General features: G+C 30.3%; 2 protein-coding genes across 2 annotated transcripts; both read left to right on the top strand.

Moving 5' to 3' along the window:
• Positions 1 to 17,843: 17,843 nt before the first annotated feature.
• LOC119610317 lies at positions 17,844 to 20,877 on the top strand. The gene is made up of 5 exons (XM_037965478.1): positions 17,844 to 18,337; positions 18,395 to 18,483; positions 19,217 to 19,296; positions 19,981 to 20,298; positions 20,361 to 20,877. Exons 1-5 carry the CDS (start codon positions 17,967 to 17,969, stop codon positions 20,772 to 20,774), a joined length of 1,272 nt encoding a protein of 423 aa, XP_037821406.1. The 5' UTR covers positions 17,844 to 17,966; the 3' UTR covers positions 20,775 to 20,877.
• Positions 20,878 to 23,145: 2,268 nt separating this feature from the next.
• On the top strand, positions 23,146 to 25,538 carry LOC119610311. Its single transcript, XM_037965472.1, has 4 exons — positions 23,146 to 23,533; positions 23,598 to 23,766; positions 23,823 to 24,145; positions 24,971 to 25,538. The coding sequence occupies exons 1-4, from the start codon at positions 23,169 to 23,171 to the stop codon at positions 25,002 to 25,004; spliced, it is 891 nt and encodes a 296-aa protein (XP_037821400.1). The 5' UTR covers positions 23,146 to 23,168; the 3' UTR covers positions 25,005 to 25,538.
• Positions 25,539 to 27,071: the final 1,533 nt, after the last annotated feature.

The following is a 27,071-nucleotide window of genomic DNA, read 5'->3' as shown; positions in this document are numbered from 1 at the left end:
ATCGGCTGTGGTTTCTTAAATAACGCTCCAATTGAAAAAATAATGAAAATCTGTGATCACTCATATTTCCCACTAAAAATCGATTTTTGTATGAGAAACCTAAAATCGGCTGTAGTTTCTTAAATAACGCTCCAATTAAGAAAATAACGAAAATCTGTGATCACTCATATTTCCCACTAAAAATCGATTTTTGTATGAGAAACCTAAAATCGGCTGTAGTTTCTTAAATAACGCTCCAATTAAGAAAATAACGAAAATCTATGATCACTCATATTTCCCACTAAAAATCGATTTTTATATCAGAAATCTAAAATCGGCTGTAGTTTCTTAAATAACGCTCCAATTGAGAAAGTAAGGAAAATCTGTGATCACTCATATTTCCCACTAAAAATAGATTTTTATATGACAAATCTAAAATCGGCTGTAGTTTCTTAAATAACGCTCCAATTGAGAATATAATGAAAATCTGTGATCACTCATATTTCCCACTAAAAATAGATTTTTATATGAGAAATCTAAAATCGGCTGTAGTTTCTTAAATATCGCTCCAATTGAGAAAATAACGAAAATCTGTGATCACTCATATTTCCCACTAAAAATAGATTTTTATATGAGAAATCTAAAATCGGCTGTAGTTTCTTAAATAACGCTCCAATTGAGAATATAATGAAAATCTGTGATCACTCATATTTCCCACTAAAAATCGATTTTTATATGAGAAATTTAAAATCGGCTGTAGTTTCTTAAATAACGCTCCAATTGAGAAAATAACGAAAATCTGTGATCACTCATATTTCCCACTAAAAATCGATTTTTATATGAGAAATCTAAAATCGGCTTTAGTTTCTTAAATAACGCTCCAATTGAGAAAGTAAGGAAAATCTGTGATCACTCATATTTCCCACTAAAAATCGATTTTTATATGAGAAATTTAAAATCGGCTGTAGATCCTTAAATAACGCTCCAATTGAGAAAATAACGAAAATCTGTGATCACTCATATTTCCCACTAAAAATCGATTTTTATATGAGAAATTTAAAATCGGCTGTAGTTTCTTAAATAACGCTCCAATTGAGAAAATAACGAAAATCTGTGATCACTCATATTTCCCACTAAAAATCGATTTTTGTATGAGAAACCTAAAATCGGCTGTACTTTCTTAAATAACGCTCCAATTGAGAAAATAATGAAAATCTGTGATCACTCATATTTCCCACTAAAAATCGATTTTCATATCAGAAATCTAAAATCGGCTGTAGTTTCTTAAATAACGCTCCAATAGAGAAAACAACGAAAATCTGTGATCACTCATATTTCCCACTAAAAATCGATTTTTGTATGAGAAACCTAAAATCGGCTGTAGTTTCTTAAATAACGCTCCAATTAAGAAAATAACGAAAATCTATGATCACTCATATTTCCCACTAAAAATCGATTTTTATATGAGAAATCTAAAATCGGCTGTAGTTTCTTAAATAACGCTCCAATTGAGAAAATAACGAAAATCTGTGATCACTCATATTTCCCACTAAAAATCAATTTTTATATCAGAAATCTAAAATCGGATGTAGTTTCTTAAATAACGCTCCAATTGAGAAAATAACGAAAATCTGTGATCACTCATATTTCCCACTAAAAATCGATTTTTATATGAGAAATCTAAAATCGGCTGTAGTTTCTTAAATAACGCTCCAATAGAGAAAACAACGAAAATTTGTGATCACTCATATTTCCCACTAAAAATAGATTTTTATATGAGAAATCTAAAATCGGCTGTAGTTTCTTAAATATCGCTCCAATTGAGAAAATAACGAAAATCTGTGATCACTCATATTTCCCACTAAAAATAGATTTTTATATGAGAAATCTAAAATCGGCTGTAGTTTCTTAAATAACGCTCCAATTGAGAATATAATGAAAATCTGTGATCACTCATATTTCCCACTAAAAATCGATTTTTATATGAGAAATTTAAAATCGGCTGTAGTTTCTTAAATAACGCTCCAATTGAGAAAATAACGAAAATCTGTGATCACTCATATTTCCCACTAAAAATCGATTTTTGTATGAGAAACCTAAAATCGGCTGTACTTTCTTAAATAACGCTCCAATTGAGAAAATAATGAAAATCTGTGATCACTCATATTTCCCACTAAAAATCGATTTTTATATCAGAAATCTAAAATCGGCTGTAGTTTCTTAAATAACGCTCCAATAGAGAAAACAACGAAAATCTGTGATCACTCATATTTCCCACTAAAAATCGATTTTTGTATGAGAAACCTAAAATCGGCTGTAGTTTCTTAAATAACGCTCCAATTAAGAAAATAACGAAAATCTATGATCACTCATATTTCCCACTAAAAATCGATTTTTATATGAGAAATCTAAAATCGGCTGTAGTTTCTTAAATAACGCTCCAATTGAGAAAATAACGAAAATCTGTGATCACTCATATTTCCCACTAAAAATCAATTTTTATATCAGAAATCTAAAATCGGATGTAGTTTCTTAAATAACGCTCCAATTGAGAAAATAACGAAAATCTGTGATCACTCATATTTCCCACTAAAAATCGATTTTATATGAGAAATCTAAAATCGGCTGTAGTTTCTTAAATAACGCTCCAATAGAGAAAACAACGAAAATTTGTGATCACTCATATTTCCCACTAAAAATCGATTTTTGTATGAGAAACCTAAAATCGGCTGTAGTTTCTTAAATAACGCTCCAATTAAGAAAATAACGAAAATCTGTGATCACTCATATTTCCCACTAAAAATCGATTTTTGTATGAGAAACCTAAAATCGGCTGTAGTTTCTTAAATAACGCTCCAATTAAGAAAATAACGAAAATCTATGATCACTCATATTTCCCATAAAAATCGATTTTTATATCAGAAATCTAAAATCGGCTACGGTCCAATTGAGAAAATAACGAAAATCTGTGATCACTCATATTTCCCACTAAAAATCAACTTTTATATGAGAAATCTAAAATCGGCTGTAGTTTCTTAAATAACGCTCCAATTGAGAAAGTAAGGAAAATCTGTGATCACTCATATTTCCCACTAAAAATCGATTTTTATATGAGAAATCTAAAATCGGCTGTAGTTTCTTAAATAACGCTCCAATTGAGAAAGTAAGGAAAATCTGTGAGAAGAGAAAATAACGAAAATCTGTGATCACTCATATTTCCCACTAAAAATCGATTTTTATATGAGAAATCTAAAATCGGCTGTAGTTTCTTAAATAACGCTCCAATAGAGAAAACAACGAAAATTTGTGATCACTCATATTTCCCACTAAAAATCGATTTTTGTATGAGAAACCTAAAATCGGCTGTAGTTTCTTAAATAACGCTCCAATTAAGAAAATAACGAAAATCTGTGATCACTCATATTTCCCACTAAAAATCGATTTTTATATGAGAAATCTAAAATCGGCTGTAGTTTCTTAAATATCGCTCCAATTGAGAAAATAACGAAAATCTGTGATCACTCATATTTCCCACTAAAAATCGATTTTTATATGAGAAATCTAAAATCGGCTGTAGTTTCTTAAATAACGCTCCAGTTGAGAAAATAATGAAAATCTGTGATCACTCATATTTCCCACTAAAAATAGATTTTATATGAGAATATAATGAAAATCTGTGATCACTCATATTTCCCACTAAAAATAGATTTTTATATGACAAATCTAAAATCGGCTGTAGTTTCTTAAATAACGCTCCAATTGAGAATATAATGAAAATCTGTGATCACTCATATTTCCCACTAAAAATAGATTTTTATATGAGAAATCTAAAATCGGCTGTAGTTTCTTAAATATCGCTCCAATTGAGAAAATAACGAAAATCTGTGATCACTCATATTTCCCACTAAAAATAGATTTTTATATGAGAAATCTAAAATCGGCTGTAGTTTCTTAAATAACGCTCCAATTGAGAATATAATGAAAATCTGTGATCACTCATATTTCCCACTAAAAATCGATTTTATATCAGAAATCTAAAATCGGCTGTAGTTTCTTAAATAACGCTCCAATTGAGAAAATAACGAAAATCTGTGATCACTCATATTTCCCACTAAAAATCGATTTTTGTATGAGAAACCTAAAATCGGCTGTACTTTCTTAAATAACGCTCCAATTGAGAAAATAATGAAAATCTGTGATCACTCATATTTCCCACTAAAAATCGATTTTTGTATGAGAAACCTAAAATCGGCTGTATTTTCTTAAATAACGCTCCAATTAAGAAATAACGAAAATCTATGATCACTCATATTTCCCACTAAAAATCGATTTTTATATCAGAATCTAAAATCGGCTACGATCCAATTGAGAAAATAACGAAAATCTGTGATCACTCATATTTCCCACTAAAAATCAACTTTTATATGAGAAATCTAAAATCGGCTGTAGTTTCTTAAATAACGCTCCAATTGAGAAAGTAAGGAAAATCTGTGATCACTCATATTTCCCACTAAAAATCGATTTTTATATGAGAAATCTAAAATCGGCTGTAGTTTCTTAAATAACGCTCCAATTGAGAAAGTAAGGAAAATCTGTGAGAAGAGAAAATAACGAAAATCTGTGATCACTCATATTTCCCACTAAAAATCGATTTTTATATGAGAAATCTAAAATCGGCTGTAGTTTCTTAAATAACGCTCCAATAGAGAAAACAACGAAAATTTGTGATCACTCATATTTCCCACTAAAAATCGATTTTTGTATGAGAAACCTAAAATCGGCTGTAGTTTCTTAAATAACGCTCCAATTAAGAAAATAACGAAAATCTGTGATCACTCATATTTCCCACTAAAAATCGATTTTTATATGAGAAATCTAAAATCGGCTGTAGTTTCTTAAATATCGCTCCAATTGAGGAAATAACGAAAATCTGTGATCACTCATATTTCCCACTAAAAATCGATTTTTATATGAGAAATCTAAAATCGGCTGTAGTTTCTTAAATAACGCTCCAGTTGAGAAAATAATGAAAATCTGTGATCACTCATATTTCCCACTAAAAATAGATTTTTATATGAGAATATAATGAAAATCTGTGATCACTCATATTTCCCACTAAAAATAGATTTTTATATGAGAAATCTAAAATCGGCTGTAGTTTCTTAAATAACGCTCCAATTGAGAATATAATGAAAATCTGTGATCACTCATATTTCCCACTAAAAATAGATTTTTATATGAGAAATCTAAAATCGGCTGTAGTTTCTTAAATATCGCTCCAATTGAGAAAATAACGAAAATCTGTGATCACTCATATTTCCCACTAAAAATAGATTTTTATATGAGAAATCTAAAATCGGCTGTAGTTTCTTAAATAACGCTCCAATTGAAAATATAATGAAAATCTGTGATCACTCGTATTTCCCACTAAAAATAGATTTTTATATGAGAAATCTAAAATCGGCTGTAGTTTCTTAAATAACGCTCCAATTGAGAAAATAACGAAAATCTGTGATCACTCATATTTCCCACTAAAAATGAGAAATCTAAAATCGGATGTAGTTTCTTAAATAACGCTCCAATTGAAAAAATAATGAAAATCTGTGATCACTCATATTTCCCACTAAAAATCGATTTTTATATGAGAAATCTAAAATCGGATGTAGTTTCTTAAATAACGCTCCAATTAAGAAAATAATGAAAATCTGTGATCACTCATATTTCCCACTAAAAATCGATTTTTATATCAGAAATCTAAATCGGCTGTAGTTTCTTAAATAACGCTCCAATTGAGAAAATAACGAAAATCTGTGATCACTCATATTTCCCACTAAAAATCGATTTTTATATGAGAAACCTAAAATCGGCTGTAGTTTCATAAATAACGCTCCAACTAAGAAAATAACAAAAATCTATGATCACTCATATTTCCCACTAAAATCGATTTTTATATAAGAAACCTAAAATCGGCTGTAGTTTCTTAAATAACGCTCCAATTGAGAAAATAACGAAAATCTGTGATCACTCATATTTCCCACTAAAATCAATTTTTATATGAGAAATCTAAAATCGGCTGTAGTTTCTTAAATAACGCTCCAATTGAGAAAACGAAAATCTGTGATCACTCATATTTCCCACTAAAAATCGATTTTTGTATGAGAAACCTAAAATCGGCTGTAGTTTCTTAAATAACGCTACAATTAAGAAAATAACGAAAATCTGTGATCACTCATATTTCCCACTAAAAATCGATTTTTATATCAGAAATCTAAAATCGGCTGTAGTTTCTTAAATAACTCTCCAATTGAGAAAATAACGAAAATCTGTGATCACTCATATTTCCCACTAAAAATCAACTTTTATATGAGAAATCTAAAATCGGCTGTAGTTTCTTAAATAACGCTCCAATTGAGAAAGTAAGGAAAATCTGTGATCACTCATATTTCCCACTAAAAATCGATTTTTATATGAGAAATCTAAAATCGGCTGTAGTTTCTTAAATAACGCTCCAATTGAGAAAGTAAGGAAAATCTGTGATCACTCATATTTCCCACTAAAAATCGATTTTTATATGAGAAATCTAAAATCGGCTGTAGTTTCTTAAATAACGCTCCAATTGAGAAAATAACGAAAATCTGTGATCACTCATATTTCCCACTAAAAATCGATTTTTATATGAGAAATTTAAAATCGGCTGTAGTTTCTTAAATAACGCTCCAATTGAGAAAATAACGAAAATCTGTGATCACTCATATTTCCCACTAAAAATCGATTTTTGTATGAGAAACCTAAAATCGGCTGTACTTTCTTAAATAACGCTCCAATTGAGAAAATAATGAAAATCTGTGATCACTCATATTTCCCACTAAAAATCGATTTTTATATGAGAAATCTAAAATCGGCTGTAGTTTCTTAAATAACGCTCCAATAGAGAAAACAACGAAAATCTGTGATCACTCATATTTCCCACTAAAAATCGATTTTTGTATGAGAAACCTAAAATCGGCTGTAGTTTCTTAAATAACGCTCCAATTAAGAAAATAACGAAAATCTATGATCACTCATATTTCCCACTAAAAATCGATTTTTATATGAGAAATCTAAAATCGGCTGTGGTTTCTTAAATAACGCTCCAATTGAGAAAATAACGAAAATCTGTGATCACTCATATTTCCCACTAAGAATCAATTTTTATATCAGAAATCTAAAATCGGATGTAGTTTCTTAAATAACGCTCCAATTGAAAAAATAATGAAAATCTGTGATCACTCATATTTCCCACTAAAAATCGATTTTTGTATGAGAAACCTAAAATCGGCTGTAGTTTCTTAAATAACGCTCCAATTAAGAAAATAACGAAAATCTGTGATCACTCATATTTCCCACTAAAAATCGATTTTTGTATGAGAAACCTAAAATCGGCTGTAGTTTCTTAAATAACGCTCCAATTAAGAAAATAACGAAAATCTATGATCACTCATATTTCCCACTAAAAATCGATTTTTATATCAGAAATCTAAAATCGGCTGTAGTTTCTTAAATAACGCTCCAATTGAGAATATAATGAAAATCTGTGATCACTCATATTTCCCACTAAAATCAACTTTTATATGAGAAATCTAAAATCGGCTGTAGTTTGTTAAATAACGCTCCAATTGAGAAAGTAAGGAAAATCTGTGATCACTCATATTTCCCACTAAAAATCGATTTTTATATGAGAAATCTAAAATCGGCTGTAGTTTCTTAAATAACGCTCCAATTGAGAAAGTAAGGAAAATCTGTGATCACTCATATTTCCCACTAAAAATCTATTTTTATATGAGAAATCTAAAATCGGCTGTAGTTTCTTAAATAACGCTCCAATTGAGAAAATAACGAAAATCTGTGATCACTCATATTTCCCACTAAAAATCGATTTTTATATGAGAAATCTAAAATCGGCTGTAGTTTCTTAAATAACGCTCCAATAGAGAAAACAACGAAAATTTGTGATCACTCATATTTCCCACTAAAAATCGATTTTTGTATGAGAAACCTAAAATCGGCTGTAGTTTCTTAAATAACGCTCCAATTAAGAAAATAACGAAAATCTGTGATCACTCATATTTCCCACTAAAAATCGATTTTTATATGAGAAATCTAAAATCGGCTGTAGTTTCTTAAATATCGCTCCAATTGAGAAAATAACGAAAATCTGTGATCACTCATATTTCCCACTAAAAATCGATTTTATATGAGAAATCTAAAATCGGCTGTAGTTTCTTAAATAACGCTCCAGTTGAGAAAATAGTGAAAATCTGTGATCACTCATATTTCCCACTAAAAATAGATTTTTATATGAGAATATAATGAAAATCTGTGATCACTCATATTTCCCACTAAAAATAGATTTTTATATGAGAATATAATGAAAATCTGTGATCACTCATATTTCCCACTAAAAATCGATTTTTATATGAGAAATCTAAATCGGCTGTAGTTTCTTAAATAACGCTCCAATTGAGAATATAATGAAAATCTGTGATCACTCATATTTCCCACTAAAAATAGATTTTTATATGAGAAATCTAAAATCGGCTGTAGCTTCTTAAATATCGCTCCAATTGAGAAAATAACGAAAATCTGTGATCACTCATATTTCCCACTAAAAATAGATTTTTATATGAGAATATAATGAAAATCTGTGATCACTCATATTTCCCACTAAAATAGATTTTTATATGAGAATATAATGAAAATCTGTGATCACTCATATTTCCCACTAAAAATAGATTTTTATATGAGAAATCTAAAATCGGCTGTAGTTTCTTAAATAACGCTCCAATTGAGAAAATAACGAAAATCTGTGATCACTCATATTTCCCACTAAAAATGAGAAATCTAAAATCGGATGTAGTTTCTTAAATAACGCTCCAATTAAGAAAATAATGAAAATCGATGATCACTCATATTTCCAACTAAAAATCGATTTTTATATGAGAAATCTAAAATCGGATGTAGTTTCTTAAATAACGCTCCAATTAAGAAAATAATGAAAATCTGTGATCACTCATATTTCCCACTAAAAATCGATTTTTATATCAGAAATCTAAAATCGGCTGTAGTTTCTTAAATAACGCTCCAATTGAGAAAATAACGAAAATCTGTGATCACTCATATTTCCCACTAAAAATCGATTTTTATATGAGAAACCTAAAATCGGCTGTAGTTTCATAAATAACGCTCCAACTAAGAAAATAACAAAAATCTATGATCACTCATATTTCCCACTAAAATCGATTTTTATATGAGAAACCTAAAATCGGCTGTAGTTTCTTAAATAACGCTCCAATTGAGGTAATAGCTAAATTCAGTGATCACTCATATTACCCACTAAAAATCGATTTTGTATGAAAAATCTAAAATCTTCTGTCGTTTCTTAAACATTGATGTTTATTCAAAAAACCTAAAACCGATTTTTACGTTGCTTAACGAGCAACGTAAACATTTAATGATAAATTTGCATTTAAACGATGTTGCAGGATCATTTCGAACAGGATTATTTAGAAAATTTCGAATCGGATTATTTAGAAAGATTTACCACTTACAGAACTGCATGGATGTTTTGTGTATATACATATTTGCTTTCATTTGTTTGTGTTATGATCTCTTTCAAAAATTAATTACCATTAATGTTTAAAACCAACAAAACCTAAAATAAAAATGTCTATATAATATTATCTGATAACCAAAAGAATTTATGACCAACTATAACATTAATTTATATGAAATTAATATATTTTAAAATATGCGTGTATATTGGAAAAATATTTTGTGTAATTGAAAAGAGTATCCCAAAATTGCCGCATAAAAATAAAATTGTTTGACAGCTGTCAGTCAAAAATTACTAATTGACCGACTTTTTCAGTTTTTTTAATGTGTCTTTTTTCAAATCTATTTAGAAACACCTTTTACTTTTTCAGTTTTTTTTTTAACGTTTTTGTAAAAGAAAACAGAAAACTATTTAACAATACAATATTTGCTGATTGTTAAATATTATAAAATCAACTATTTACAGCTTAGTTTACAAATTGTTCATACCCTATAGCTACTGTAGGAGAGGTATAATTCAACTTACTACACCTGCTAAAGATTTTCACTGCATGCTTGAAATTGACATGTACACCAATTAAATGGCAAGTTTCAAGGGTAATATTTATACCCAAACCAGGAAAACCTGGTTATGCGACACCTAATAATATCCACCGATAAACCTTACGTCACTTCTACTTAAAACCTTGGAACGTATAGTCGATAGTATAGTTAAAAGCAGCATACCAGACAAAGACCGCAAATATAAGCAGCATGCTTATGTAAAGGGACGATCGGTGGAAACCGCGTTAAACGAAGTGGTCCACTACATAGGTGAATCCCTAGACTGGCGGTATGCATCGAGACATCGAAATCGCCTGCAATAACGTGCACACTGGTACTCTTTTCCAATCCTATATGTTGACCGGCTGCTCCGTAACTCGATCAACTACATGATAAGGAACAGATGGATAAGCTACGATGTACATGAATGCCGAAGTGCTTTACGTGAGTACCTGCCGTATTGGCCTATCTCACGGTGGTCTTTTTCATCCACTAGGTAGCCTTGAGAACGTTCTACTATCGCCCCTTCAATCTTCAATGAAGAAATCAGGTGGCAATTTTTGTACATGGCTAAGCCGGTCCATGTACAAGCACTTTGCTGAAGTACTTAAGCTATCTAATCTCTGACCATTGCTGACACACTGTAGTAATTCTGATATGAACAGAGTTTACTTTGAACATATCTGGACAAGGAAGAAAAATTCAATGGTATCATTTTTATATGATACCTTTCATCCATCAACATTCAACCCGGCACACTTCTCATTCATTCGACACACTCATAAGAGAAAATCATGAGGCCCCGCATACCCCACATTCATCCCGTACCATATACAATTAACACCAACTCACTTCGAATGATTAGTCCCACAGTCACTCCTCTGTGGGGTATCTGTTGTTTCGGCAAAAGCACCGAACTTATCCCGAAATATTGACTTTACCTTACATCAGCCCTTTAACCGCCACTTACTCTCCCCGCTAATTTGGGTTTGAACTACAACCACTACGTGGATCCCGAAGGAACCTTAGAGGTATTGGTAACACCTCTTTTCCCCCGGATTGCAATACACCAAGATGCAGATCTATCCTCAAGGAAACATGCCCGGGGAGGTAGCTCCTGATAGTTAATATAGGTATTTCGCAGTGCAATATAAGGTGGCATTTTGTCCCCTTTACTTGGTTAACCACGAATAATAGCCACCTAAGGACCCTGACTAAGAAAGGACTTAGACATGTCTACTATGCAGACGATGTCATAATACTTCGAGGGGGAAAGGAGCTTAAGAGGCTCTGAATACGGCCTTTTTTAATGTTTCGACGATAGTAGATCGAAATATCATTAAAGTGATATTATTCTGGATATAAAATCCCTCACGAACACTGATTGAAAAATTCTAAGAATTACGTAAGGGAAACTGAACATCGGACGATAATACATTTAGTGAATACTAAATATGTATATAAGTTTTTGTTTTTACCAACAAAAGGACCGCACAACAGCCCCGATAGTGGCCTAGGTGTATTTCTTCGGATTTGATGTAGTTACATCCTTCTATCAACCAACTAACTAACTAAAAAAATACTTCACAAATTCGCATACCATGCGATTTAAAATTTTTACCACAAATTAAAAAATGTAGTCAGTCAATCATATCTGAACAAATTCCCACATAATTACTGATGACATTTAAAAATTTGCGCAGCTGTTGTCACTATCGTTATTAGAAAATTAAATCTTTTAAATCAGATGTTTATAAAATTATTTATTATTTAAACAAATTCCACTTTATAAATTTTAATTATGTTCTACACTTAAGATAATTTTCTACGTGAGATTTTGTTTCTACAACAAGTCATGAGTAATTTTTAATAAATTTAATAGACTAAAATGAAGTTTATGAGTTGACGTATCATCATCAAATTCATATATTTTGTTTATTATTATTTTTATTTAATCTAAGTAATTTTGTGTCTTTTAATGACTTTCAAAATAATAAACTGAAAAGTGAGAGTACGAGTAATCGCAATCGTGTGTCGTCATATCTCCTTTTTTGATAAAGCTATAATTTTATTATTTTTTAAATAATTCCCACATTGTTAAAATAATAGTATTTTATGTCCGCTTGGTTTTTAATGTTTTATGTCTTGTATATTAAAAACTAGCATACCCTGGGTGCTTCGCTACGCTAACATAAATTAAATTCATACAAAATTTTGTTTACTTTTATAGAAATTAAAATTGATTAAAAATTGTTTTAATGTTTCAGTTTTTTACGTTCAATATCACGTGAATAAATTCGCATTCAATAAGAAACTATAAAGTATTATAAAATACCAAAAAAAATTATGTTTCTGTGTTCAATATTATATATAATTAAAAAAATATAATTTGATGACTGAAAAAGTACCAAAAGTCCCTTTCAGTAGATTCTCATTCACTAAGGTCCCAACATTTTAAATATTATTTTCAATATCTATGTTCAATATCGTAAAATTATCAAAAAGTACCATCGGAAAAACGAAAAAGTACAAAAATATCTCTCAATAAATTCTCATTTAATAAGGAGCGTGTGTCATCTGTTCCGGTTAACTATTGGAAATGGAAAAGTAAAGAGTTCCCACTTACAGGATATTATTCAGTCAATACCATGTATGTTAAATTTATGTTCCTATGTGTATGTTTAATAATCAATTGTTTTGAATTAATATTATAGAACATACAAAGAGTATTATTTGAAGAAAGAAAAAGTACCAAAAGTGGAATAAATTCTACCTTAGTGGAAAGTACTAATAAAAAGTAAAATTTTTCCTCTTTTCGCTTAGAAATATATTTTTTCTAGAATTAAGTTTACAAAATGTTCCGTATTTAAATCTATATATCACAGGTAAAACTCAAACGAATCAAATCTGCATTAATTTGTTCCAGAAAAATTGTGCTTTCAAAAAGTACCAAACAATTTACTCCAATTTGATCTATAGAGGCCTTAGTACTCGAATTCCAAAATAATATACCAATAGATTATTTTGTGTGAGTAAATAAACTACTTTTTCAAATTTTATAAAAACTGGCTCAATGAGTTTGAATAAAATTAAATTTCTCGTTTTTTCCCTTTTTAGTACTTTTTTCCCCTGTGAAATAGCAAACATTCTATTACATTAAATATTACAGAGTTAGTCCGTAATTTAATAGGAATAATTCAATAAACCGAAAAAGTTTTCTTAATGTGCTAAAAAAAAGTACCATAAATACAGTTTTCTCCCTTTTTGACCCAAAAAGGACTGAATTTTAAAAAAGTACGAAACAGGTGTCTCCTAATTTTGGGAGATGTATCCAAAATATTTATAAAAATGTTATTATGTTAATTAGTTAAAAAGTTATAAAGGGCCAAAAAAGGTACCAAAATCACCTTTGTTACACATTTTCACCCCTTAAAAGTACGAATTTCAAAAAAGTACCAGACACCCATCTGATTATTTTAAGAGCAGATACAGGTGCACTTACAATTTTTCTTGTATCACTAATATTAGGTAAGATAATAAAAAAAAGCTGTTTTACCCGTTTTTCCCCTTTTTTACCCATAAATGTACAAATTTCCAAAAATCCCTCCTTAGTGGATCTACATAATCAAAAACACATCTACTGTCAAAATTTCATGATTCTAGGTTCAGCCGTTTGGGCTGTGCGATGATGAATCAGTCAGTCAGTAACGCTACTCTTTTATATATATATAGATTACAATTTAGATAATTTGTATGAGTATATTAAGATTTATTGTTATTGTGAAAAATAAAAATTTCACAAATAAACCAACTATTATTTCTATTAAAGTATTTAGTTTTTGCAAATAATATTTATGATTATATCAAGTCATGTTGTTGTCATTTAAATTAAATTTAAAAGAGGGCCCCTTTCATCATTTTTAGTACGAAGATTATACAAATTTATACGTTACATTTTCAGATCATTCAATCTGTTTTTAACTTGTAATGTCGAATTTTGGGAAATAAAATTTTTCAAATTTGAGGGATTCCTAACTAAAGGGAATTTGTAATTTACCTATTGACAAATTTAATTTTCTATTCTTACTATTTACAATACAATGATTCTACATTTTTTCAAAATTAACAATGACATCATAAACAATTTGTCTAGAATTTGTGTAAGTCCCACTAATTTATTTTGCATTAGGAAATTTTATCTGCTATTACTTAAATTAATAATAATAACTAACCTTAGACTAAAAAAAAAATAATAACAAAAGTTTATTGTTGCTAAAACAAAAACCTACAAAAAAGTAAAGATACTATTACAAAACTTTAAATAATTGACGATCACAGTTTTAACACAACAATGTTTAGTTGAGATCACAGATACAAGGGAGATGGAAAACAAATGAGTATTCCAATCAGATAGCAACGAATTTTATATATACACTACAGGAAATATAATATTTATATACATTTTCAAACCAAAATTTTCAGTTACTAAAGAATTAAGAAAACCACTACAAAAAGGTTTCAACAGAATTTTTTTCTTAAAAAATTTAAAACTTTCCATTCCACAATCTCTAAACTAAAATTATAATAATCTAAAATTGATATTTATTTTATCAAAATCTAAATCTCATACATTGTTGTCAATTGTGCTTAAAAAACGCGTACGATTTTAAACGTATTTAAAGCTTCTTAATAAGTAATTGTGAAAAATGCTAAATAAAGAAATGCATTTATCAATTAAAATTCTTATTAGAAACTACTAACTAATTAGCAGCTAATCAATTTAGAAAATGTTTTGCCTAAATAACGCCAATTCATTGTTTGGGTGCCATTTTTATTCCGGGAATACAGTTAAATGCATTCAAATCGACACAATTATTTTTGAAATAGAATACATACGAAAAAATGTAAAATGAAAATTAAGATAAATGACTTTTTAATTTATCAAAACAAAAGTCACTATTTACGTGATTATACAGTTTTGGTTCTCTATACGATAATGTTAGAAATTGAAAATGTTGTTACGGGAAACGTTTCCAGAATGAAGTTTACTAAATAATAAACTAAACTAGAATTAAACTAAAACTGAACTAGAACCGAACTAAAAACTGAACTAAAACTATACTAGAACTGAACTAGAACTGAACTAGAACTGAACTAGAACTGAACTAGAACTGAACTAGAACTGAACTAAACTAGAACTAAACTAGAACTAAACTAGAACTAAACTAGAACTGAACTGAAAACTGAAATAGAACTGAACTAGAACTGAACTAGAACTGAACTAGAACTGAACTAGAAACTAGAACTGAACTAGAACTGAACTAGAACTGAACTAGAACTGAACTAGAACTGAACTAGAACTGAACTAGAACTGAACTAGAACTGAACTAGAACTGAACGAACTGAACTAGAACTGAACTAGAACTGAACTAGAACTGAACTAGAACTGAACTAGAACTGAACTAGAACTGAACTAGAACTGAACTAGAACTGAACTAGAACTGAACTAGAACTGAACTAGAACTGAACTAGAACTGAACTAGAACTGAACTAGAACTGAACTAGAACTGAACTAGAACTGAACTAGAACTGAACTAGAACTGAACTAGAACTGAACTAGAACTGAACTAGAACTGAACTAGAACTGAACTAGAACTGAACTAGAACTGAACTAGAACTGAACTAGAACTGAACTAGAACCGAACTAGAACTGCACTAGAACTGAACTAGAACTGAACTAGAACTGAACTAGAACTGAACTAGAACTGAACTAGAACTGAACTAGAACTGAACTAGAACTGAACTAGAACTAGAACTGAACTAGAACTGAACTAGAACTGAACTAGAACTGAACTAGAACCGAACTAGAACGAACTAGAACTGAACTTGAACTGAACTAGAACTGAACTAGAACTGAACTAGAACTGAACTAGAACTGAACTAGAACTGAACTAGAACTGAACTAGAACTGAACTAGAACTGAACTAGAACTGAACTAGAACTGAACTAGAACTGAACAAGAACTGAACTAGAACTGAACTAGAACTGAACTAGAACTAAACTAGAACTGAACTAGAATTTAACTAAAACTAACTAGAACTAGAACTGAACTAGAACTATAAATGAATTAGAACTAAACTAAAACTAACTAGAATTGAACAAGAACTAGAACTGAACTAGAACTGAACTACAACTGAACTAGAACTGAACTAGAACTGAACTAGAACTGAACTAGAACTGAACTAGAACTGAACTAGAACTGAACTAGAACTGAACTAGAACTGAACTAGAACTGAACTAGAACTGAACTAGAACTGAACTAGAACTGAACTAGAACTGAACTAGAACTGAACTAGAACTGAACTTGAACTGAACTAGAACTGAACTAGAACCGAACTAGAACTGAACTAGAACTGAACTAGAACTCAACTAGAATTGAAATAGAACTAAACTAGTACTAAACTAGAACTGAATTAGAACTGAACTAGAACTGAATTAGAACTGAACTAGAACTGAATTAGAACTGAACTAGAACTATAACTGAACTAGAACTATAAATGAATTAGAGCTGAGCTAAAACTAACTAGAATTGAACTAGAACTGAAAAATGTTCCAGACAAGAAATGCGTTCGTTATATTTTGTCAAATAAGTGAAGATTATTTATTGAAGCTTATTTTTCGAACTTAAATACTCCTTGTTAAAAACAAACTTGTCTGAATTTTACTATAACTAATGTAGGGGTAACCCTTAGCCCACCTAGTTTATACTGCTACAATTCACAAACAAAATTCAAAATGTTTGTTTATTATTTCCACATGTATATGTGCGAAATACAAATACTTATTTATGTATACAAACTTATGAAAGTTATAGATGCAAAAGCAGTAATCTTCACTTTTGTAATTAAATAAAAAAGAAACACCTCATAATTTTATAGCGAGCTATTTGCTAGTTGATATCAGAGAAAATGTATAGAAATGTTAATGAAATTGAGATGATTGCAGGGAAATTTCATTTGATATTTAGAAATTGTTGAATTTATGCACTTCAACGGCAAGGAACAAACAAACATTTTTAAGAAAATTAGTTTTTAAAAGTTAAAGGAAGCTATCTCCAATAAAAAGAACAGCAAAAGTAAAATTTTGATTTTTATTCACTAAAACCGAATTTGTGCGATCGCAAGATTTTAACAATTACAATAATAGTTTGCATAATGGAACATGGAAATTGCGGACTTTGCTTCTATAATCTGCATGTATAAATATATACGAACTATACATGTATGTATGTATGTTCAATATTGTATCTATAGTCATAATTAACTTAAGATAATACATATTATGGGTTAAAATTAATTGTATGAACAACACACAAAAACAAAACCACTTTTGATAAGATTGATTAAGAGATCTATAAACAACAACATACATATTTGTACTAATATACATACGAGTAGCGGTTAATAAAATAACTATTATCTCCAAATAAATGACGTTTTTTTTTTAGCAATTATATAAGACAAAATATACAAAATTTCGAGACACGCGTCTCTGCTGTCAATTTTCTATAATGGTTCCCTTTCATGTTCATTATTTTTACGCTATAGTTTCCACTTGTCATATCATTATAACATATTTATCTCTAATTAACGCTAACTCTCTCACGCTCATAATAAAACAAAACACTGAAAAACGGTATAAATATTTTGTATTGAAATAGTTGAGTTTTGGCCAAATCTTCTTCATTGCGAATTCTAACTTTTAGTGAAATAGACAAACCACAAAAAGTTGTCTGTGGCGGTAGTGTATAAATTTTTAACTGATTATTAATTAATAAAATCAATTTAAATAAAATGATAATTAAAAACGCTAACAAAATATTTGTACCGGATTATTTAAATGAAGATTTTTTCGTTAATGCCCTGGAAGAGGGTTTACGTGAAGTAAAAGTTAATATTCATGAAATTAATTTTACCTGGGGTAGCAATCCTGGCGATAATTATTGCTCTAGCATTTATCGGGTCTTAATTGATTACGATACTTCGTATGGTCAAGAAGAGCCCCAGGAGAAACAACAAATTTCCTTGATTGTCAAAACCATACCCATAACACCGGAAACCCAATTTCTAGAGGATGTGGGAGTATTTGTTAAGGAAAAATTAACCTATTGGGATGTTTTACCACGTCTGGCTATTCTGAGTAATGGCGATATTTTTGGAGCAAAGTAATTTAATATTTTTAAAGTGTTTATTTAAAGTTTTAATTTTTTAAATAATTTTAGTTGTTTTTATGCCACTAAAACACCGGTGCAAACAATTGTTTTCAATGATCTTAAAGTGGATGGTTTTACAGTGGCATCTCGTCAAGATGGTTTAGATTGGAATCATACGGTTTGATTTTGGAAAAATTAGCTAAATTCCATGCCACTTCAATGGTGTTAGCAAAAAAGGTAAGAATGTGGATACGAATTAAACTAGGACTAAACTAGAACCGAACCCAGAATTGAACTAGTACTGAACTAGAACTGATTTAGAACTGAACTACAACTAAACTAGAACTGACCTAGAACTGAATTAGAACTGAACTACAACTAAACTGGAACTGAACTAAACCTGAACTAGAACTGTACCGGAACTGAACTAGAACTAAACTAGAACTCAACTAGAATTGAACTAGAACTAAACTAGAATTAAACTAGAACTAAACTAGAACTAAAATAAGACTTAATTAGAACTGAATTAGAACTGAAGTAGAATTGAATTGGAACTGAATTAGAACTGAAGTAGAACTGAACTAGATCTGAACTAGAACTGAACTAGAACCAAAATAGAATTGAACTAGAACCGAAATATAACTGAACTAGAACTGAATTAGAACTGAACTAGAACTAAACTAGAACTGAACTAGAACTGAACTAGAACTGAACTAGAACTAGAACTGAACTAGAACTGAAATAGAACTGAACTAGAACTGAACTAGAACTGAACTAGAACTGAACTAGAACTGTACTAGAACTGAACTAGAACTAAACTAGAACTGAACAAGAACTGAATTAGAACTGAACGAGAACTAAACTAGAACTCAGTGGCATCTCGTCAAGATGGTTTAGATTGGAATCATACGGTTTTGATTTTGGAAAAATTAGCTAAATTCCATGCCACTTCAATGGTGTTAGCAAAAAAGGTAAGAATGTGGATACGAATTAAACAGGACTAAACTAGAACCGAACCCAGAATTGAACTAGTACTGAACTAGAACCGAACTAGAACTGAATTAGAGCTGAACTACAACTAAACTAGAACTGAACAAGAACTGAATTAGAACTGAACGAGAACTAAACTAGAACTCAACTAGAATTGAACTAGAACTAAACTAGAATTAAACTAGAACTAAACTAGAACTGAAGTAGAATTGAATTGGAACTAAATTAGAACTGAAGTAGAACTGAACTAGATCTGAACTAGAACTGAACTAGAACTGAACTTGAACTGAACTAGAACTGAACTAGAACTGAACTAGAACTGAACTAGAACTGAACTAGAACTGAATTAGAACTAGAACTGAACTAGAACTGAACTGAACTACAACTGAACTAGAACTGAACTAGAACTGAACTAGAACTGAACTAGAACTGAACTAGAACTGAACTAGAACTGAACTAGAACTGAACTAGAACTGAACTAGAACTAAACTAGAACTGAACTAGAACTGAACTAGAGCAGAACTAAACTAGAAATGAACTCGAACTGAACTAATACTGAACAATAATTGATATCGATATATAACGTATGAGAATAAATTATTGAATTAGATATTAGATAAGAGATTCAATTTAAATTAATTTTAATCTATATAATCGTTTTTAAGGATCCTGCTATAACCAAACGTCTTCAAAAGGGTATGTTGTGTGAGGAAACTGTCTTGAAAACGGATACATTTCTACAAATGTTTGGTGGCTATTTAGGACAATTAGTAAAATCATCCAGAACTTGGCCCGGTTATGAAAATATCTCTAATAAATTGCAAAAATACCACAACAATTTTAAAGAAATTACACACAAACTAGCCAAAGCTAAAGAAGGTGATCGCTTTGTGGTACTCAATCATGGTGATATGTGGACCAATAACTTTATGTATGCCTATGAAGATGAAAATGAACCCACTAAGCCTACCAAAGCAATATTCGTAAGTAGCTTTAATAATAGATTTCGTGAATAATTTAGTTGATAAATTATTTACTATTACAGGTTGATTTCCAACTGAGTTTCTTTGGCAGTCCCGGTTGTGATTTGAATTTCTTCTTTAACACCAGTGTTCAATTGGATATTTTGAAATCAAAACGTAATGAATTAATTGAGATCTATTATAAAAGTTTCTCGGAATGTTTGGATTATATGCGTTATGAGGACATACCCACTTTGGATGACTTGAAATATGAATTAAGATCGAGAGAATTGTATGGTCTATTTGCTCTATTTGGTTTCTTGCCCATGGTTACACTGCCGAAAGAACTTTCTGGTGATACAAGTATTGAAGCTTTCACCAATGAGGAATATAAAAATAAAAAGTTGGAAACTATGTTTGCCCGCGACGAATTAACCGATCATTTGAAGTACAGTCTTAAACGTTTAGAAAAATTGGGAGTTTTAGAAGAATTTTAGATTTAAGGTAGAAGTATGTTAAAAATTTATATTTTTTACATAATTATTATATAGTAGTGATTTTTTGTCAAAAGTACAAAATAAAGTAGTTTTAAATACAATATTTTTAATTAAAAATTTAAACTCAATAACTATTTTTGGTGAAAATTAAAAGCATTTATATTAGCGAATAATATTAATTTACTTGATTTTCCATCTCTGATGGTAAATTGTGATCTTAAAGTGTACGGTTGGAACTGAACCAGAGCAGAAATTGAAGTAGAACTGAAATAGAATTAAACTAGATCAGAACTGAACTAGAACTAGTACCGAACTAGAACTGAACTAGAACTGAAATAGAACTGAACTAGAACTGAACTAGAACTGAACTAGAACTGAACTAGAACTGAACTAGAACTGAACTAGAACTGAACTAGAACTGAACTAGAACTGAACTAGAACTGAACTAGAACTGAACTAGAACTGAACTAGAACTGAACTAGAACTAGAACTGAACTAGAACTGAACTAGAACTGAACTAGAACTGAACTAGAACTGAACTAGACCTGAACTAGAAACTGAACTAGAACTGAACTAGAACTGAACTAGAACTGAACTAGAACTGAACTAGAACTGAACTAGAACTGCACTAGAACTCAACTAGAACTGAACTAGAACTGAACTAGAACTGAACTAGAACTGAACTAGAACTGAACTAGAACTGAACTAGAACTGAACTAGAACTGAACTAGAACTGAACTAGAACTGAACTAGAACTGAACTAGAATGAACTAGAACTGAAACTAGAACTAGACTGAACTAGAAACTGAACTAGAACACTGAACTAGAACTGCACTAGAACTCAACTAGAACTCAACTAGAACTCAACTAGAAATCAACTAGAACTCAACTAGAACTGAATTAGAAATGAACTAGAAACTGAACTAGAACTGAACTAGAACTGAACTAGAACTGAACTAGAACTGCACTAGAACTCAACTAGAACTCAACTAGAACTGAATTAGAACTGAACTAGAACGAACTAGAACTGAACTAGAACTGAACTAGAACTGAACTAGAACTGAACTAGAACTGAACTAGAACTGAACTAGAACTGAACTAGAACTGAACTAGACCTGAACTAGAACTGAACTAGAACTGAACTAGAACTGAACTAGAACTGAACTAGAACTGAACTAGAACTGAACTATAACTGCACTAGAACTCAACTAGAACTCAACTAGAACTCAACTAGAACTCAACTAGAACTGAATTAGAACTGAACTAGAACTGAACTAGAACTGAACTAGAACTGAACTAGAACTGAACTAGAACTGAACTAGAACTGAACTAGAACTGAACTAGAACTGCACTAGAACTCAACTAGAACTCAACTAGAACTCAACTAGAACTGAATTAGAACTGAACTAGAACTGAACTAGAACTGAACTAGAACTGAACTAGAACTGAACTAGAACTGAACTAGAACTGAACTAGAACTGAACTAGAACTGAACTAGAACTGAACTAGAACTGAACTAGAACTGAACTAGAACTGAACTAGAACTGCACTAGAACTCAACTAAAACTCAACTAGAACTCAACTAGAACTCAACTAGAACTCAACTAGAACTCAACTAGAACTCAACTAGAACTCAACTAGAACTCAACTAGAACTGAATTAGAACTGAACTAGAACTGAACTAGAACTGAACTAGAACTGAACTAGAACTGAACTAGAGCAGAAGTAGAACTGAAGTAGAACTGAACTAGAGCAGAAGTAGAACTGAAGTAGAACTGAAGTAGAACTGAACTAGAACTGAACTAGAACTTAACTAGAACTGAACTAGAGCAGAAGTAGAACTGAACTAGAACTGAACTAGAACTGAAGTAGAACTGAACTAGAACTAGAACTGAACTAGAACTGAACTAGAACTGAACTAGAGCAGAAGTAGAACTGAACTAGAATTGAACTAGAACTGAACTAGAACTGGACTAGAGCTGAACTAGAAATTAATTAGAATTGAATTTGAAAAGTACTGGAACTGAACTAGAGCTGATTTTCCCTTAATTTATAAGTATAATTTTGAACTGAAATTCAAGTTTTCAAATCTTACTTAACTTTTAAATCCTAATACAACCTACAATTCTAAATAGCTTAATGATATCGGAATCTTTCTTTGATAAAAATGAAAACAAACTAAGAAAATAAACTAAACCATTACAAGTCAATCAATTTGCCCCCCATACTGCAGAAATGAACAAATCAAAGTAAAATGTCATTAGAATCAATTAAAATGAATCTGCCTCTCCATGCAATGAAATGCAACAACATTAATTGTAATACAAGTTATAAATACACATGATTTCTATAAAAATCTTTTAGTTTTTAACGAAAATTTCAAACAAAATCACAATGGCCAAATTGGAAACTCAAACACCGGCGTATCTAAATAGTGAATTTATACAAAAAGCTTTGGAAAACTATTTATGCTGCAATGAAGTGAAAATAAATGAATTTGTAATTTCAAATTTGGTCTCGGGTTCGGGTGAAAATTATTGCAGTGATATTTATGAAATTAAATTTAAATATCAATTAATGGAGGGGGAGGAAGAAGAGCAGCAAGAAAGTGTGGTAGTCAAAAGTATGCCAAAACACAAGCAATTGGTTTTAAGAAATTTAAAAATTTACAATAGGGAGTTGTATTTCTATAGAAATATTTTACCCAAAATGGAAACGTTAATGAAGATAAAGGACAAGGATTATGTTCTGGGACCAAGGTACTAAATGGAAATGAAATAGAGGAATTAATAATTATTATTTTTTTTTTTTTCAAAAATTTAGACTTTTTTACAATATCTCCCAGCCGGTGGAAACATTAGTGTTTCAAAATTTAAATCCCTTGGGTTTTCATTTGCAAAGTCGACAAACCGGTTTAGATAAGATACACTCTCTCATGGTTTTACAAAAACTAGCGCAATATCATGCTTTGTCACTGAGTTTAAATGAATGGGTAAGTGTTTTTATTAGGGAGGTATTTAAGACAGAATTGTAATATTTTCATTTCAGGATGATAATATATTTTCCAATATCTTGCAACGTTATCCTTTTGGTTTATTGAATATGGACTCCTGTAAATCGGACTCTTTTAAGGCTTTATTTGGTGGACAACTTTTGAAACTCATGGAAATCCTTAAAAATGATTTGCAGATAACAGAGGGTCTTGTAAAGAAATTAGAAGATTATTATGCTCATTTTACGGAACGTGTTTTGAAATCGGTGTATCCTTTGAAAGGACAATTGAATGTTTTAAATCATGGTGATTTGTGGGTGAATAATTTAATGTTTCGCTATGGATCGAAAGATGATAGTAAGCCGGCCGAAGTAGATTTGTAAGTATTAAAGAAGGTTAAAATATATTCTTAACAATTAGAAAAATAACTTCCAAAGAAGTAGAATTTACTACTTTATAATTACTATAGATTTTAGATTTCCTACATTTTGGTTAAAGATCATTTTTGCATATCATTGGTTGGTTTCGAGCTATAGTGCATTATTTTACACTACAGCACTATAGTGGGGAAGGTAGTATGCGTTTGTGCCAAAAATATTGATCCTACAACCGTCTTAAAGAATACAAATCGGGCCAGAATCACTTTCTGAGTCGATTAAGATCTGTATTTCCATGTAAACCTTGTGCACATGTTACAGATCTCAATTTTCAAGATAACTTTATGCAATTTGGCACATACTTCTCCCTTGGTTAAAAAAAATTGAAAAAAAAAATTGGAAATAATGAAGAAATAGCTATCTGAACTCCTTTGGACAATTTTTGCTGGGACCAATAGGTGAAAAGTTACACTCATTTGAATAAAACCCTGTTGACCAAAATGTCCAACTTTGACCCCCTATAAGTCCGGCAGATCTTGACCTATAGAGCTGAATTTGTGTCTGGCCTACTATCCCATAGTTCTAACCTTGATGCAAATAGCATCCAAATCGGAAGACATGATTTTTAAAGTTGGATCACTTGACACGAAATTCCCCATATGACTTTCAATATCTCGTTTGGTGCGCACGGGATGGTGACAAGTTGAACCTCAAGATGCAACCCTAAGCAAACTTTTATTTAAATTTTAAATTCCCCAATTTAAATACTTGTTCGACCAATTTTTTTGCACTAAAAAATTCCCATTATATTTCTTTTCCAATTACAGATCGACTTTCAACTCAGCTTTTATGGCAGCCTAGGCTTTGACGTCAACTATTTCCTAAACACAAGCGTTCAATTAGATGTCTTAAAACACAATCGTTCCGAATTAATCGATACCTATACCAATACACTATTACAAACACTAGAAACACTACCCTACCCCATTACGCTGCGACCCACTAAAAAACAAATTCAACAAGAAATATTCGAAAAAGAAGCGTATGGATTTTTTGTTGCATTTGCATTTTTTCCATTGATGTCAATGTATGCCAACGATTCCCATGACAATTCGTTGGAAAAATTAAAAGATGCAAAATTTGCCGAACAAAAAATTCAATTAATGTTCACCAGCAATAAGAGAACAATTGAAACGTTGAAATTTAATATTAAACGTTTAGAACAATTAGGTGTATTGTAAAATTTTGCAAATTGTGATACAATTTGAAATATGAGAGGAATTTTAAGTGATGAAAAATGCAAACAGAAATTAAATTTATTAAGCTTTTTTAAAAATTTTAAATTTTAGATTGTAGCAATATTTGCAAAATACATGTGTATTATTTTTTTTATGAATAATGATGTGTTTGAATTGTTAGCTGATTATTGACATGTTGAGAATTTTATATTTATATTGTTACGTTTGTTTATTTAAATATATTAATTAATTTAAAAAGCTTACAAGAAAGTTTATTGTTTCAGGAATCATATATATGTACATTTAATTGTTTGTCTCGCACGCTTACAGAATTTTGAATTTTGTAATACCCTACAAAGGTCATTTAAGAATATTTGTTCGTTTTGAAACTTTAGGAAATCCTGAGAAATCTCATCTCAAGTTTTTAATAATTTAATACTAAAAAGTGTTTCTATATATTAAGAAAATATTAATATAAATTAAAGTAACTCTTCTTCATTAAAGCCATTAACATCGTTAATTAATAGTTTCATAGTTTTTTATAAATATTTTCTTAATTGTTTACAAACTTATTGACAAACTAAATATACCCCCTAGTATTTTAACCAGTTTTAAATGACCCCTTCATCCAAACATCAGTTTGATTTGTTTTATTTGTAGCCGCTTTCTTGAATGTTTGTTATTATTTCATTAAATTATTAAAAAAATAAATAATTAATATTAAAATTCTTTAAAATTACAATACAAAAATTGCGTGTTTTATTTTTTAATTTTATAAAAAAAATGTTGTCCTCTGTTATTTGATTTTTTTATAATTTTTAATTTACTTAGTTGTATTTAACCCTCAAACAGGTACAGTTAGGTGAAAATGATTATGATAGAATTTATTATTTATATCATGGATTTTGTTCTACATTCTTCAAATTTCAATTAATTTTATAAAATTTTAAAAAATTCTTTCTGGATTCAAGTTAAAAAAGAAACTTGTAAATTTCTTATCAATGCAGAAATATACAAAGTGATTTCGGCAAAATCGGATCAATTATGGACTAACTAAAACTAGAACTGAACTAAAACTGGAACTGAACTAGAACTGAACTAAAACTGAACTAAAACTGAACTAGAATTGAACTAGAATTGAACTAGAATTGAACTAGAATTGAACTAGAACTGAACTAGAACTGAACTAAACTGAGCTAAACTGAACTAGAACTGAATTAGAACTGAACTAGTACCGAACTAGAACTGAACTAGAACTGAACTAGAACTGAACTAGAACTGAACTAGAACTGAACTAGAACTGAACTAGAACTGAACTAGAACTGAACTAGAACTGAACTAGAACTGAACTAGAACTGAACTAGAACTGAACTAGAACTGAACTAGAACTGAACTAGAACTGAACTAGAACTGAACTAGAACTAGAACTGAACTAGAACTGAACTAGAACTAGAACTGAACTAAACTAGAACTAGAACTGAACTAGAACTGAACTAGAACTGAACTAGAACTGAACTAGAACTGAACTAGAACTGAACTAGAACTGAACTAGAACTAGAACTGAACTAAACTAGAACTAGAACAGAACTAGAACAGAACTAGAACTGAACTAGAACTGAACTAGAACTGAACAAGAACTGAACTAAAACTGAACTAGAACTGAACTTGAACTGAACTAGAACTGAACTAG

This window comes from Lucilia sericata, unplaced genomic scaffold (genome assembly GCF_015586225.1).
Source record: "Lucilia sericata isolate MDLA Ls3-8-SP2 unplaced genomic scaffold, ASM1558622v1 Contig001151F_arrow, whole genome shotgun sequence".
In the NCBI taxonomy this organism is placed as follows: Eukaryota; Metazoa; Arthropoda; class Insecta; order Diptera; family Calliphoridae; genus Lucilia; species Lucilia sericata.
This window is presented reverse-complemented; position numbering and strand designations above follow the sequence as displayed.